Raw genomic sequence first — 14,946 nt, forward strand, 5'->3', positions numbered from 1 at the left:
ATCTCTTCTTGTAAACAAAGAAAAAACAACAACCAGGAAAAATCCAGACACTGGGGTTGGCCAGAGTGAGGAGAGGGATGATACTGGCACCTAGTGGGCACAAACTAGGGATGCTGCCACCCTTCACCACCCAGCTCAGTCACAGAACCCGGGGAAATGCTACCCTTCACCACCCAGCTCAGTCATAGAACCCAAAAGTAGTCCCTACTGCGTCAGAAACCATGCTTGAAAAGACTGATAAACTCAGTGTGTCATGACTGATGGACTGATAAGAGACTCAGTGTGATGACTGATGTCTATCTGTCTGTCTGGGAGGACACATGCGGACCTGGTTAGAGTGGGTGTCTTAGGGAGGGAGGAATGGAGAGGGAGGTTTACTATGATCTCAAGGGACTGCTGTCTGTAAGTCTAGACGGAAAACAAAAAGAACCCATGCTCTGGAATGAAGCCTGAAATAGGAGGTGTCAGTACAAACAGAAACCCAAGCTCCTTCTCGACCCCGAAACTGCTCCTCTGAGAACAGAACTGGAAGGTGATGTGCCTACTTAGTAAACACTGCCCTGTGAAGATCAAGGAAACAAGGCCAGGGAAACCCCCCCTGAGCCCCAGAGTTCCCCCGAGTCACGGGAAACTCTATAGATCCTATTGTACTAAACTTCAGACTAGCAATGACAAGTAAGACCTTTCCCATCGTCCCCTTCCTCAGTCATCCAGTGCTCTTGTCCCCGGGGCTTTAGGAGTCATTCCCTGGTGACAGCCTTGAGACCTTGTGTTTGCGCTGCCTGCCCAGCTATCATGAACAAACAGTCTGGGAAATGTCTTACTGTGATAAGTCAGACGGCAAGTGGTCCACAGTTATCTGGTGACTGTGTAGAGTGACAGCTAAGAAGGGAACGTCTTTTCTAGACTGCTCAATAGGCTACAGGAGGAGTACAGGAGTCTGGGCTCGGCCCCACACCAGCAACAGCCCCGTGACTGGCTGCCTGGGCAGAGAAAGTGCAGTCAAAACACTCACCAATGCAGATGCAGCCAGCTTACCTGCCAGCGGGGACAGGTGGGCGCAGACCGAGGACCAAGACTCCTACCCTGGACATTTCTGAGTCAAATAATGCCACCTTTGGTCCTCGGTCCTTGAACGGCAAGGGCAACTCAAAGGTGAAAGCTGCCTGGAACCTGATTAGTGGCTGACGTTGTCAAATTCCCTACTGTTAGCAACTGTGAGAACCACAGGTGAGCCCTGGGGCAGATGCAAGGGGCGTCATTCCCAGGAACGAAAAAAGGAGAACTACGGGCGTCTTACGTGATGTACTTGTTGTAGAGGATAAAGGCATGCTCAATGTTGCCTTCTTCAGAGTAAATGGATGCCATGCGGATGATCTCAACACCAGAACGGAAGTAGCGGCGGGGTGGAATGTCTTCATTTAATTCAACTGCACTCCCAAGTTGGGACAGAATCCTCACCCGGTCTTGGGGTGGGAGACTCACATCCCCATGGTCAGACATTGGACCAGTAAGTTCTGGGGGAAAAAAAAAACACCAGATAACATCAAAGCCAGGATCATATCTTCCCAGAGGTCTAGCACAGGATGAGTGTATCACAAATCTCTCAAAAAAATTATAGAAAGACCTGGGCATGGTTAAGCACACCTTTAATTCCAGCCTCTGAATTCAAGGCCAGTCTAATCTACATAGCAAGTTCCAGGACAGCCAAGGCTACAGAGAGAGACCCTGTCTCAAAACAAAAACAAAGCATAAAACAAACAAAAATTAGAGAAAAATAAAACACTACACACAGTGATTCTGATCAATAAATTATCCCTCATGCCCCCAAGAATACTCAAATCCTGATTTGAGAACTGACAGTCAAAAAAAAATTGTCCCACAATTTGATGCTACAAGGAATATAGGCATCAATAGGCCACTGTGGGCTGGGTCTGTTGTTCCCTTAATCACTCATCAGGGGAAGGCGTGCCTAGAGCACATTGGAGGTAAGGAAGCACCAGCTATTTTTTCTGTCCTCTATCCAGATTCCTATTTCCATTTCCCCAATACCTGGCAGAGTGGGTTCAGTAAACCTTCGTGAAGACTGCTCAGTTAATTCATGCTGACCATTTCATTTTTCCAGAGCATAAGTGATATTTAACACAATACACTTCCTCAGTTTTGAATACAAGGTCATTGTGTGTGTGTGTGTGTGTGTGTGTGTGTGTGTGTGTGTGTGTGTGTGTGTAGGCTTCTTTCTGGGGCAAATGTTCCTAACTCTGCTCACTAAACCACTATTTGATTCTGTCCATCACATTTACCATTCCGGGCCAGGCAGGTAGCGCTCAGAAGCATCAGTGTATACTTGTCTCCACAAGGCAAGCAAGGCTTGAACAGCAATGGGACAGTTACCTCACGTGGAGTGGGAGACTCTAGGAGTTCTTACTCATTGCAATCCAAACTACATTCTTTCTAGATGTCGCTTCCCTTCGACTCAGGTCCTGGGCTCCACACACCATCATTCCACAGAATTTCGAGTAGAATCCGGGTTGTTGTGCACTGGATCCCAGCACACCCCAGCCAGCCTATTCTAGAATACACTCATCTTCTGCTTGAGCAGTCCCACTTTTCCACCTCCGTACCCTATTCCTCCGTCAGGATTCCCACCTACCCAGGAACTGCAGATTACAGTCTCCTTTGAACTTCAGCCTTTGTTTTTCTGAGTTCTACTCACCCGTCCTGTTTTCTCTAGGCCAATTCTACTTTAGCTTGCTTCAACCTCTGGGTGGCATTTCTTCCATGAGGTTTCCCCACTAAAGCTCCTTATTTCCTAGCAAAAGCTAGGGGCTGCTAGGAACGTGGAGGCATTGCAAATATAACACATCTCCTCCTGTGAGTGTAAAACCCGCCCAAGTCCCTAACTGCTGGACTGGGCAGAGCCCAGCAGAGCTCACTGGAATGGGATGCTGGGGGGGCAGTTAACAGGGGGTGGGGGAGGGGGGGAGGCACTTGTGGGTAGAGAAGGGACCCTCCTCCGGAAGCCATCGAGTGGCTTGGGTCAACATGGGGTTCAGCAACCATGCAGAGGAAAGACAGTGTCCGAAAAGAAGGGGGAGGGACCAGAAGGGGCTCTGGAGGAGGCGAAAGGAAGGAGCAGAGGGGCGTGTGCATCGGAGAGGGATCCAGCTGTAGCAGCCGGCAGCGCCCTCCAGAAGGCACTCAGGCAGGTTTCTCCAAAATGCAAGGAGTGTTGAGACCGGGCCTGGCTGGTCAGGAGCCAGCTCTGGGGACAGGGCTATCCCGGAGCTCGCGCGCGGCGGGCCGGAGTCAGGGGTACGGGTCCCACACTCGTGGGCTTCTCCCCGCGGGGCCCCACCGCACCAGGATCCCCCGTCCCGCAGCATTCCCGGGACCCTTCCCACCTTTCCTGAAGGATGACAGTCGGAGCTTCCGGAAACGTCACCTCCGATGACACGCCCACTCTCGCCACTCCTTCAATTACACTCCAAGGATTTAAGACCTGGTGCGGAGACTGGGTGGGTGGGGCTGGAATCTTCCACCAATGAGAACGAGCTCTGCAGCTGTCCTCACCGTAGAGGAAAATGAACCAGGAAGAAAAGGAAACCAAGTGAAGGAGGGAACGGAACTGCCGACCGAACCAGTATGTTTTAAAACTTGTTTGAAGCAGCAGTTTCCTGCTAATGGCGCCTCCACTGGAACAATAGCAATTTAACATTTCATGAGGGATAGCTGTCTAGCTTGATGTTCACGGCTCAGATGACAGCACCGCTTCAAACAAAGCGACTACCCAGCTAAGCAGCCACCCAGCCACCCTGTCAGTGGGTCCTGCTTTTGTTTTTGTTTTTTTTTTTCAACTTACATTCATTTTTGTCATGTGTGTGTGTGCGCGCGCGCATGCGTGTGTGTGTGTGTGTGTGTGTGTGTGTGTGTGTGTGTGTGTGTTCGTTCGCCGCCTGTGCGTGGGAGCATGCTGCAAGGGATGGAGGACAATTTGTGGGACAGTTTCTTTCCTACCATATGGGTTGTGGGGACTGAACTCAGGTCATCAGGCCTGGCGGCAAGTGCATCTACCCACTGACCCATCTCACCAGCCCATGCTGGTTTTATTTTAATTCTCTTCATAGTCCCCTCCACTATGATTCGCCTAAACTATAATTACTTGAAAGAAGGGAGATTTTTCTAACTTATGGCTCTATCCCCAGTGCTCACAACGGCTTGTGGTTCCAAACTCAATACATATTCTTGCATGTGCAGGTGTTATTGAGATTACATGGATGGACTAACCGATTGTGAAAGGACAGGCTGGCCATTGTGTTCTTGGGACCAAATCTTCTCTACAAAACAATCAGAACGAGGAGAAGGCAGTGTGTTGCACGAATCCTAAATGGTCTTATAATCAAAACCCGGAGCCAGATATTGGAATAAATGCTGAAAGATCAGAGGAAACAAACCACAGCCACTTCTCACCTCGCCAACTCCTCAGCCGAAAAGAGAAGATCCTGTCTCCATGAATCCTCAGACCGAATGCCTCTGAGTCCTCTCATCTGAAAGGGCCTAATTCCCATCTCCTGCCTTACATTCCTTTCCCTGCCCAGCCATATCACTTCCTGCCTCAACCTTCCTAGTGCTGGGATTAAAGGTATGTGCCACCACAGCCTGGCTGTTTCTCTTTTAAACTGGATTAATCTCATGTAGTCCAGGGTAGCTTTGACCTCACAGAGATCTAGACCAATCTCTGCCTCCTGAGTGCTAAGATTTAAGATGTGTGCCACCACTGCCTGACCTCTGTAGCGAAGATCTAGTTTTATTAGAGTCCAGCAAAATATCACCACAGCAGTGGGATGGGGCGCCCTTGTTAATTAATAAGTATCTGTGATTCTAAGTCTGCAGGGACGCTTGAGGACAAGTTCCTGCTGTGAGGGCTGCCAGGAACTAGGGTGAGATGCAGGAGGGGGAAATCCACTAGCATGAGCTGTGAGCTCAATGCACCACAGCACTGCACATGCCTGTCTTACACTTTGCTGAGGAGTGAGGGTGTTCGTGAAGAGATATGTGATGCACTCTAAAGACAGACTGGTCACAGTATTGGCCTCTTTGTTGTGAGCTCACTGGGATTGAAAAAGACAGGTGAGCCATGAACACTTAGGGGGAAAGATGCGGTTTTATGGGTTCAAACGCAGGAAAAGGCACCAAGACCTTGAATTTGTGCACTATTATTGTAGGCAAATTATATACTTGACACTTATCTCCAGCTAAAGAACACACCTCAATTAGCTGCCTCAAATTTCCCAGTGCAGAACTCATAGCAGCATTGGGATGGACTTGTGGTTCTGAGCTCCATTTTGTTTGAAGGCAGGCGTTTCCTGTCACCGAGAACAAAGTAGTTAGGGAAATAAGTTCTCATATCATTGGGAAATTCTTCAATGTGTATTTGTGTTTTTAAAATGAATGCTTAAATCAGACATGAATGTGAAAGCCTGTAAAATAGACATGACAGTCCCTCTTCCCTCAGGCTCTTAGGTTAGGGAGATCATTTCAATGTTTCTTTTAAATGTACTTGCATAAGATTCCCTCATTCTAACAGATGACATTTGTATATGTTATATGGATAGAATCTATTCTTGGGGAGAAAGGAAAACCTCTAGATTGAATTAATCTGATCCATGAACTTCTGGCAGCTTTCAGGGAACAAACAATGGGATTAAAGATTTTTTTTTTATGTCTTTAATTTGGGTCAGGAGTAGGGTGAAGTCCATCGGGTGCACCTCTCAGGGGATGATGTGGCCCAAAGTTCTGATCTTTCACTTTCTTCGTAACAGCTGCCTTCCTTGTGATGGGCTAGGTTAGACTGGGCATACATCTATGCATGCTCTTTCTACTTTCATCCCCCTCCCTTTATTGTGGAAAATAGTTGTTGGAAAAAGCCTTTGTTTTGCATTCTTAAACTCAGATTTTACTTCTGGTCACCTTCCAGAAGTAGGGCTCTCCTCAGTATCTAGGTGCTCTGAAAATGGACTCCACCCACTAGAAGCAAGCAGCAGAGAGGCAGAAGCAGCTGACTGCAAGCTTCCCTTCTACTGGGTTGAATCCTGCCCATACTCTGCTGCTTTTTCTTCCTTAGACCATGTAGACAGCCCACTGTGTGGGTCTTTCATGCTTGAAAAGCATCAAAGATGCTTTCCTTCCTTCCTTTTTTGTTTGTTTGACACAGGGTCTCACTGTGCAGCCCAACCTGATCTGGCACTCACCAGGTAGCCTGAGCAGGCATCAAACACACAGGAGATTCTCCTGCATCAGCCTCAGAAGTGCTAGGATCGCAGGTGTGAGCCACCCGCCCAGCTCCATTCTCTCTTCTTTCGTGGCGCAGCCAGTGTGGCAGTTATAACTGGCTTGCTTCCGCCTGCAAACGGCCAGTATAGAATCTTGACCCTCCAGCGTTCTCTATCAACCTTGGGTGCAGGACCACACAAGAAACGGAAGAGTGGGAGGAAGAAGACATTAGTGAATGCCAGGTAAAGTACAAGTCCAGAAAAAGGGGATTTGTGTGGATTTTTTTGTTGTTGTTATTTTACTGTGGGAAATGAGCCAGCACATCTTGCCTCCTTTCATATTTTCAGAACTGGCAATTCAATGTTTTTATATATCAAGAGAGTCCAGAAATGGTCATGAAATCTGCACACTGAAAAGAGAAATTTCAACATGTTTTCTCATGTTATATCTCCCATTGGCATGCATGTAAATGGTAGGTCACTTTTCACGGCTCACAAAGGCATTTACACACAGTTCATATTTAGTGGCCTAAAAAAAAAAACCACAAACATACTGCCTTATTTTAACTGTACTCACTTAATTATACAATTATTATTCAATTAACTATTATTAATTAATTATCATTCAATTAACTGTATCCTTCAATACTTTTTGAGGTGTTAGACATTGAACCCAGGGCCTCATGCACACTAGACTAGTCCTTTACCACTAAGCTACATTCCCAGCTCAACAAAATCTTTTTGTTGTTTGTTTGAGACAGGGTTTCTCTGTGTAACCCTGGCCATCCTGAGACTCGCTCTGTAGACCAGGCTGGCTTCCATCTCAGAGATTTGCCAACCTCTGCCTTCCAAGTGCTGGGGTTAAAGGCGTGCACCACCATGCCTGGCCAAAAAAAAAAAAAAAAAAAAAAAAAACTCCTTTACATACAAATATTTTCATCTTGAGTAGTGCTGGGTAAAACACTATAGGAGGAACGTCTGCTTCACAGAAAGCCTGGATTGCGTTTCTGGTTCACCTAACCAGATTCTTTCATGGCCCAAGGCAAATCTATTCATGAAGGATGCTGTATCAGTCAGTTTTCATCACTGTGACAAAATACCAGAGGGGACAATCCAAAGGAGGAGAAGTTTACTGTGTCTCACAGTTGCAGCTGTTTCAGAGCATCATTGTCCTCATCACTGTGGACCGGTGGTGAGGCAGAGCATCATTGTCCTCATCACTGTGGACCAGTGGTGGGGCAGAGCATCATTGTCCTCATCACTGTGGACCAGTGGTGAGGCAGAGCATCATTGTCCTCATCACTGTGGACCAGTGGTGAGGCAGAGCATCATTGTCCTCATCACTGTGGACCAGTGGTGAGGCAGAGCATCATTGTCCTCATGACTGTGGACCAGTGGTGAGGCAGAGCATCAGCAGGAGTCAGAGAAGGAGACTGATGCAGAGACTGGGGGGTGGGGGGGGACAGGCATAAGATCCAAGTTTCGAAGCACATCCCTTGCAGCACACTGCCTTTAACAAGGCCCCACGTGCTAGTTTCTGTCACTTCCCAGTAGTGCCATCACAGTATGACCCCACCAAAGGGTCAATACATTGATTGGGTCAGAGTCCTTGTGAGCCCATTATTTAAAAAACCTTATAGCTGGTTTTTAAAGATGCTGCTTTCTGCTGATATTTTACTACATGTATGTTTTCCTATTTGTACTCTATTACTATGTTTAAAGAAAGCAACATGAGGAGGCATACCGTATGCTTTCTCATGATATTTCAAAGCAGCATGAGCCAGCTTGCCCTGATGGACTTTACGGGAAACAGTAAAGAAAAGCACTTGAGAAATGCCGTAGGGTAAGTTACGCCATGACTCAAACGCAAGGTCAGGTATTTGCAGCCCAGCTTGCTGTGAGCTCCTTTTGCTTTTAAGTCCCTGATTAGTGCTTCTGCTGTGACTTCTGAGCGATTCTCACCAGCCTCTTGTGTCAGTGATAAAGGGAGTCAGGGCCGAGTTGCTAATGATTTACCCTTGGAGTGGTAGTGGTAGGAAATCTATGGATATAAGCCATGTCAGGGCCACTAAGGTTTCAAGGGTAGTGGTAGGAAATCTATATAATCCATGTCGGGGCCACTAAGGTTTCAGGGGTGCCTGCCTGAATCTGTCTAGGAACTTTAGAATGAGTGACTAGGCGATATATGGCACAAGATTTCAAGGGCCACAAGCCATAGGGACATGGGATGGGCCTCTACAGATAAATACTGCACGTATAGTCCTTTTAAAAGTGTGTGTTCTTGCCATGATCATGCATGGAAAATTTGGGAGTGTGGAATACGGCTTTAAATATGGGAAGTTTTCATGGTGTTGTTTTCTTTCCAGTTCAATGTCCTATTTCATAAAACCTCTTCCCACGGTGCTCCTGCGTGCTTTGTGAAAGGTCTTGGGTTTGGGGCTCAAGGGGTTCACTGAGGTGGACTGGCCTTCTAGCTAAGGGATCTGTTAGCCAAGTCATTAATGCCATAAACAGACAGAGAGCGACATGACCGAGGCTCTGAAGAGAGTTCAGGGCATGTAGGCATGTCACAGAAGTTAACTTTTATTGTAGAATTAAATAGCACATTTTAGAAATTACAAATCCTCTTAAAAATACACTTACATGAAATAAAATGCGAGTTTCTGTGAACTTCATGGAGAAGGACTGTGTGTTCTGGGTTGCTTCCCTTCTAGGCAGGGCCAACATGAGCAGAAGCAGTGAAGAGAGCGTGTATCCAGTCAGAGCTCAGAGTCTGCCACTGACAGTGTGTCTGTCCTCTTGTCCCCTCGCAGGACTCATTTCGTTGGAGGACAGAAGCAAGCACTACCTTCAGTGATGAGGTCATTACAACTTCAGAGCAATTCCAGCCTTCAAGGAAACACGTTCAGGCAAGCAGACCTCTCTAGGCTAGACAGACTTTTGTGTTGTGTTGTATTTGATGGCCACAGTACAGTCAGGAGGAAGTCATCAGGACGACATTGCTGCAGGACTGGACAATCTGGAGGGACTCAAATGAGGATGAGGCAGAGAGGAAGGCTACCCCATGCTGTTGTACATGGACAACTATGACACAGTCCACAGAGCTGCAGCCATCTTTTCTTGTCTCTCGGAGCTTGTGAGGTGGTCCCGCTTTGTTCCAGAAGTCCTTATCCCACGTGTGACATTCTGCAGATCATAAAAACCCAAAGGATCAAGGCGTGAAGAGTTCAAGCCCCAAACAGCACCCTCTAGGGTTCTGGTGGGAGCCCAGCCAGTGCCATCACTAGGATATTCTCCTGGGAGCTCTGACCTGGTTTCCATGGTGCTGGGGTACCAGGCTGTAGTCAAGCGCCTCACTTGGGGAGACACCGTGCTGTCTGCATCAGGAACCTCAGTGTCTACTTGAGACTGCACATTGGTGGAAAGCCTAATCTGGGCTTCCAGTCAGTCCAAACGCAAGCTCACCTGAGTCAGAAACTTCACTTTACACATGATCAGTCAGGTTCCAGTCTGTGCCTTACTTCTCTAACAAGCCTTCGTCTCTCACAGAAGCCCTCTGAGCAGTCAGACATGTAGGCTGGGACCCTCTGAGACCTTCATTCTTCTTCAGTTGGCTAATGAGTGTTGACATTGCCACCCGCCCTCTAGGCACTCCAAGGCAGGCCAGCAGTGGGTGTGCCGACCCCTTACAGCCATACTGGTTCCTGGCCAGAAAATATCCTCTTAACCTGTTAACAAATATACCATCTAACAGAATCAATTTCTAGTCTCCATGAACTCCTGATGTACTACTGTTCTACCCTGAAATAAGCTTCATTAACAGACGACACATCAGTGTCTTCCTCTGGGCTCTGTGAATGAGCATAGTGTGCCATCCATACACATAAGTGAACATATATGACACAGGCTGAAAATTTACACAGATAGATACACACACCACACTCATATATAGAAAAGTACACATGTACACACATACACACGTGTACACACACACACACACACACACACACACACACACACACACACACACACAGAGGAGTTCCACCTCTTGGAATGCGCACTTTGATCCCAGAATCTTAGCCTTTCCTGGGTCTCTGTGGCTGTGTCCCTGGCTCTTGTATGTTTTATGGGGCAGAGTTTCTCACTGTTATTGCATTTCCTCTGACTCCAAACTCAACAAAAAAGTCCAGGCTGATGTGGAGTAACGTGCCAGAATCTCATTGATCTGAGGCTGATCTGACACCCTGAGATCTGATCACACTAAGTGTGTTATCATGGACACAACCTGGGAGAAGAGACCACTTCCTAGGCAGGTGAGAACCTTACTTTCTAGGCAAAATTTCAGAATCAAATATGCTTAATTTCCCATCTTCCATGGTGTTCCCCCTTTGCATTCAGAGAGCTGACTGTTATGGTTTCAGTAAGAATGGCCCCCATAGGTCATAGACTTGAGTGCTTGGCCATCTGGGATTGGTACTACTTGAGAAGGAATTGGAGGTGTGGCCTTTTGGAGAAAGTGTGTAACTAGCAGTGGACTTGGAGGTCTCAAAAGCCCATGCCAAGCCCAGCGGCTCCCTTTTCCTGCGGCCTGCAGATCCAGCTGTAGAATTCTCAGCTGTTTCTCCAGCACAATGTCTGCCAGCCTGCTCCCCACAATGATGATAATGGACTCACCCCCTAAAACTGTAAGCAAGCCCCAACTAAATGTTCATTTATGACTTGCTATAAATTTACCTATTTTATATGACATTGATGAAGAACAAAGTAACATTTAATAAGCATTGAATAAGCTGATGGATTCCATTCTTTGTGCTGTTCCTTCTTTCCCCGTGTTCCTGGGGGCGGAGGCCAGGCCTCAAGCATGCTGAACACACACTCTGCCCACGAGCTACACCCAGTCCTGATCCTTCATCCTCTCAACAGCCTGTAAGGTACCAGTATTGGAATCCCCAGATATCAGGAAAAGGGAGCAGGAGGGGTCAGCATCCTCTCAGGTAGAAAGTGACCGGGTGGCAGATCTGAGAATCCGTTTCCAGTGTCCACTGCCTCCTGGACACACGGTCCTCACGGATTTCTAAAAGGAGAGTGCTGAGGCTGAACTCAAGTGGGTCAGAAGGGATGGGAATGATCAGCTCTGTGTTCTGCCTGCAAACATGGCTGTGATTTCTCATAATAGATCATACACAGAAGAGAGGTGTGTCCTGTTCATGGAGATGGAACCCCTCGGTGGGCAGACCGATATTTCTTCCACTCCAAAAGGTGTCAGTGTGAGAACTCCAGTTCTGAAATGAGAAAAAGCAGACTCAAGGTCAGCAGCTCCGCCCCCAGGTCTCCTCCCTGTCTCCATCTTCCTCTTCTCTTTCCCCTTCCTTCCATTTCCTCTCCTCCTCTCTCACCTCTCCTTTCCTAGATCCCTCTCCCTCCATCTCTTTCAGTCTCTCTCCTCTTCTCTCCTCCCATCTCTCCTCTGTATAATTCTTCCTCCCTCCTCTAGTACTTATGGACCTCCTCCTCTTCCTCCTCTTCCTCCTCCTCCTCCTCCTAGTCATCATTGTCATTATTGTCCTCCTCCTAGACCTTGTCCTCTTTGTCCTAATCCTAAACATCCTCATCCTCTTTTTTCTCTTCCTTCCTTCCTTCCTTCCTTCCTTCCTTCCTTCCTTCCTTCCTTCCTTCCTTCCTTCCTTCCTCCCTCCCTCCCTCCCTCCCTCCCTCCCTCCCTCCCTCCCTTCCTCTCTCTCTCTTTCTTTCTTTTTCTTACTCTTCCTCCTCCTCCTCTTCTTCCTCATCCTTCTCCTCCACCCCGCCCCCAGTCTCCCTCCATTTCTGTCTGTCTCCATCTCTCTGAATCCTTTTCTTGAACAATGACCTAACCTGGCAGAGGAAGTCAACAGTAGAAATGAGTAAGAAAAAGAATCAAGCAAAGAATGAGGTCTGTTAAGATCAATCAATGTGAGGAACAAGAGGGGGGAGAGTGCTAACACCAGAGTCCACTAGTCCCTGTGGGACATCTAGGGTACAGAAATTTTTACAAAAAAAAAAAAAAAGCAGGATGTTCATTGCTTTCCCAATAGTAGCTCTGCTGAGGAATTCAGAGTAAATATGACATTGGGAATGAAAAGAGATGACACTCACATACAGTGTCTGGATAAGGAAATTCTATAACCTCTGAGTCTTGAGGTCTCTGCTTGAGGGTTTGTCTTAGAAAACCTGCAGTCGTGTCCCAATATCTTTTAAGAGCAACTTATATTAATCAGAATATGTGCCTTAAAGGAAAGCTATTATAGCAACCAGTTGGGACACTTTGGGGATATTATTGAGTTTTAAAACACTTCTGAGACATCTAGCATTTTGCTCTTGTACCTTCTAGACCTGGATCCCACATACAGTTGATTCTGGAAGCATTCCTTGATAGCAAACATGTGTGTGTAAATTGACGCTGGACAAGGCTGTTCGAGTTGGATGGGTCTGAGAAGACAAAACAATCCAAGAATTCCCAGTGAGCCAGCCAGCCATATCTGATATACTCAGGTAGGCAGGCCCAAGGAGACTCAACAACTGGCCCCACCATGATTCCCAGATCATAGGGCGCAGAACTCTGATGCTCAGAACTGTGATGGACAAAAGGGAGTAGTCTGAGCCCACAGGACCCTGTGTCCCCAAACAAGACCAGGCATCCTGGGATAGAAATGCTAAGTCATTGGGATTCCCTGCATGAGCTCCTCTTCCTCTTATTATACCACACGTGGGCAGAAAATTTCTTCTCAAACGTCAGGCCAAGAATAACTGGGAGTTGTGACTATGGACTTTGCTCTCAGCTTGAGTGGATGGAGCAAAATTTCTGGATTTGACTATGAAGTGATTCTAAAGAAACTTATGTGGGGGTTCACTGGCTCAGCAGGCAAGGTCCAACCTCAACTCAGGTGTGCAATGTGAAGCCATCTGGGAGCCACAGGACAAATTGGTATAGAAAAAGACACTTCCTCTGTGCCTCTCCTGGGATAGGCATGCTTTCTTTGTCTTTAGTTCAGATCTCCCGGTCTGCTGGTCTCTGGCCTCTGGGGTGTAGACTTGTGTGTCCCTGTATCCTCAGGTCTCTCCCCTCAGACTGAAACTCACAAAAGGGGCTTCCCTGGTCTGTGCCTTTCAGACATGGACTGCACCAAACTGCTCTAAGTATTCCAGAGCTTCCACCTTGCAGAAATTCCCACCTGTTGAGGGAATGTTTAGGCATATAGACACAGAGTGTCCCCAATAAAGCATCGTTGTTGGGATGGGGCAGTGCCTTGAGACCCTGAACTGCAGGGCGATCAGTGTGCACATGCAGCCTGGAAAAGCTGAAGCCCAAGTCTCCAACTATGTGTGAGGACGGTGCACTAAGCCTAGCAAAGCCACAGTGACAGGGTCTTCAATCTAGCTGAGACCAGTCACCCCTTTCCCTTTCCCTTTCCCTTTCCCAGGTGACCAGGAACTGAACAGCTTACTCCTGCTCCTTCACTGCACTTTGCAAGTGTGTGGATTCCTGACTGCACAGGCTCACAGCTGGGGAAAACATCTGACTCTCTCACCTGCATCTGGAAGTGTAAGGATTCCTGACTGCACAGGCTCACAGCTGGGGAAGGCTGACTGACTCACCTGTGTCAGGAGGTGTCCTGGTCCCTGACTGCACAGGCTCACAGCTGGGGAAGGCTGACTGTCACATCTGTGTCAGGAAGTGTCCTGGTCTCTGACTGCACAGGCTCACAGCTGGGGAAGGCTGACTGTCACATCTGTGTCTAATTGTGACAGGGCATTGCAATTTGAAAATCTTCCTCATTCAAGAGGAAGCTTTGACTCATGAAAGGTAAGACAGGAATCAACCAATCATTTAGAAGCTTCCAAATAGTTCGGCCTGATGATATATACGTGGTGGCAAGATCTCAAGTCAGGCCTGCTCTGGCTAAGAAGTCAGACAGAACAAATGGAAAACAGATTCACTGAGATATTTGATAACTTTCTTTTTTTCTGAGACATTTGTAGGTTTTCTCTTTTAAATACTTTATGTGTGATCTGTGAGTATGTGTTGATGATCTGTGTCTATTTTGAAAATGTGCGTTCATGTGTGAGCAAGAACAGGCAGGTGCTTCAGCACACCTGCGGAGGTGAGCAGACGGCCTCGAGTGCTGTCCTTCCCTGATGTTTTGGTCAAACAGAGTCTCTTCTGTGCTGCTGTGTCTGCCCTGCTGGCTGTGCTGTCAGAAGCCAGGGCTTCTCCTCTCTCCACATCCCCTCACCTTGAGAGAACTTTGAATACAGAGGTGGCCAGTGCGCTTTCTGGAGGTTCTGTCCCAGGTCCTAACGCAGTCACCGCTAGTGCTTCATCCACGGAGTCACCATCTCCCTGGCTACACTTGAGGATTTCCTCTGAGGGTCTACCAAATGCTGAGAACGATCTCGTGCAACGGAAATTCTCTTACCTTCACATCTCTGTTATGTCCAAGAGTCTGGCTTTTGGAGAATAACAGTGCAGCGCCACACACTCCTTACGAAGGGAGATGATTTCAGTAGATATTTACTTGGGACTTTTTAAATCTCTACAGAGCCCATAAAAAGTTCTGACTTTCAACATGTTTGAAGAAATATGATCGGACTTAACCTATGTCAATGGCCATTTTTACAAGACAGGGTGGAAAGA

General features: G+C 47.4%; 1 protein-coding gene and 1 long non-coding RNA gene across 6 annotated transcripts in view; one reads left to right on the forward strand and one right to left on the reverse strand.

Moving 5' to 3' along the window:
* Stambp (STAM binding protein) overlaps positions 1-6,379 on the reverse strand; it is a 25,807-nt gene extending 19,428 nt beyond the window's left edge. For 2 of the 5 annotated variants that reach the window (XM_015987832.3, XM_015987831.3), the window contains exons 1-4: positions 6,252-6,379; positions 5,269-5,366; positions 3,405-3,563; positions 1,301-1,517 (exon numbers count right to left, since the gene is read on the reverse strand). In XM_015987832.3, coding sequence (XP_015843318.1) covers positions 1,301-1,503 — 203 coding nt within the window. In that variant the 5' untranslated portion in view covers positions 1,504-1,517; positions 3,405-3,563; positions 5,269-5,366; positions 6,252-6,379. The other 3 variants (XM_076567025.1, XM_076567026.1, XM_042273531.2) reach the window with 3 other exon arrangements.
* LOC107399609 (uncharacterized) lies at positions 3,594-14,326 on the forward strand. The gene is made up of 6 exons (XR_013049940.1): positions 3,594-3,817; positions 4,258-4,642; positions 6,215-6,515; positions 9,086-10,585; positions 12,643-12,803; positions 13,733-14,326. It is a non-coding gene; the product is annotated as an uncharacterized LOC107399609 (long non-coding RNA).
* Positions 14,327-14,946: the final 620 nt, after the last annotated feature.

Source organism: Peromyscus maniculatus, chromosome 3, assembly GCF_049852395.1.
Source record: "Peromyscus maniculatus bairdii isolate BWxNUB_F1_BW_parent chromosome 3, HU_Pman_BW_mat_3.1, whole genome shotgun sequence".
NCBI classification, from domain to species: Eukaryota; Metazoa; Chordata; class Mammalia; order Rodentia; family Cricetidae; genus Peromyscus; species Peromyscus maniculatus.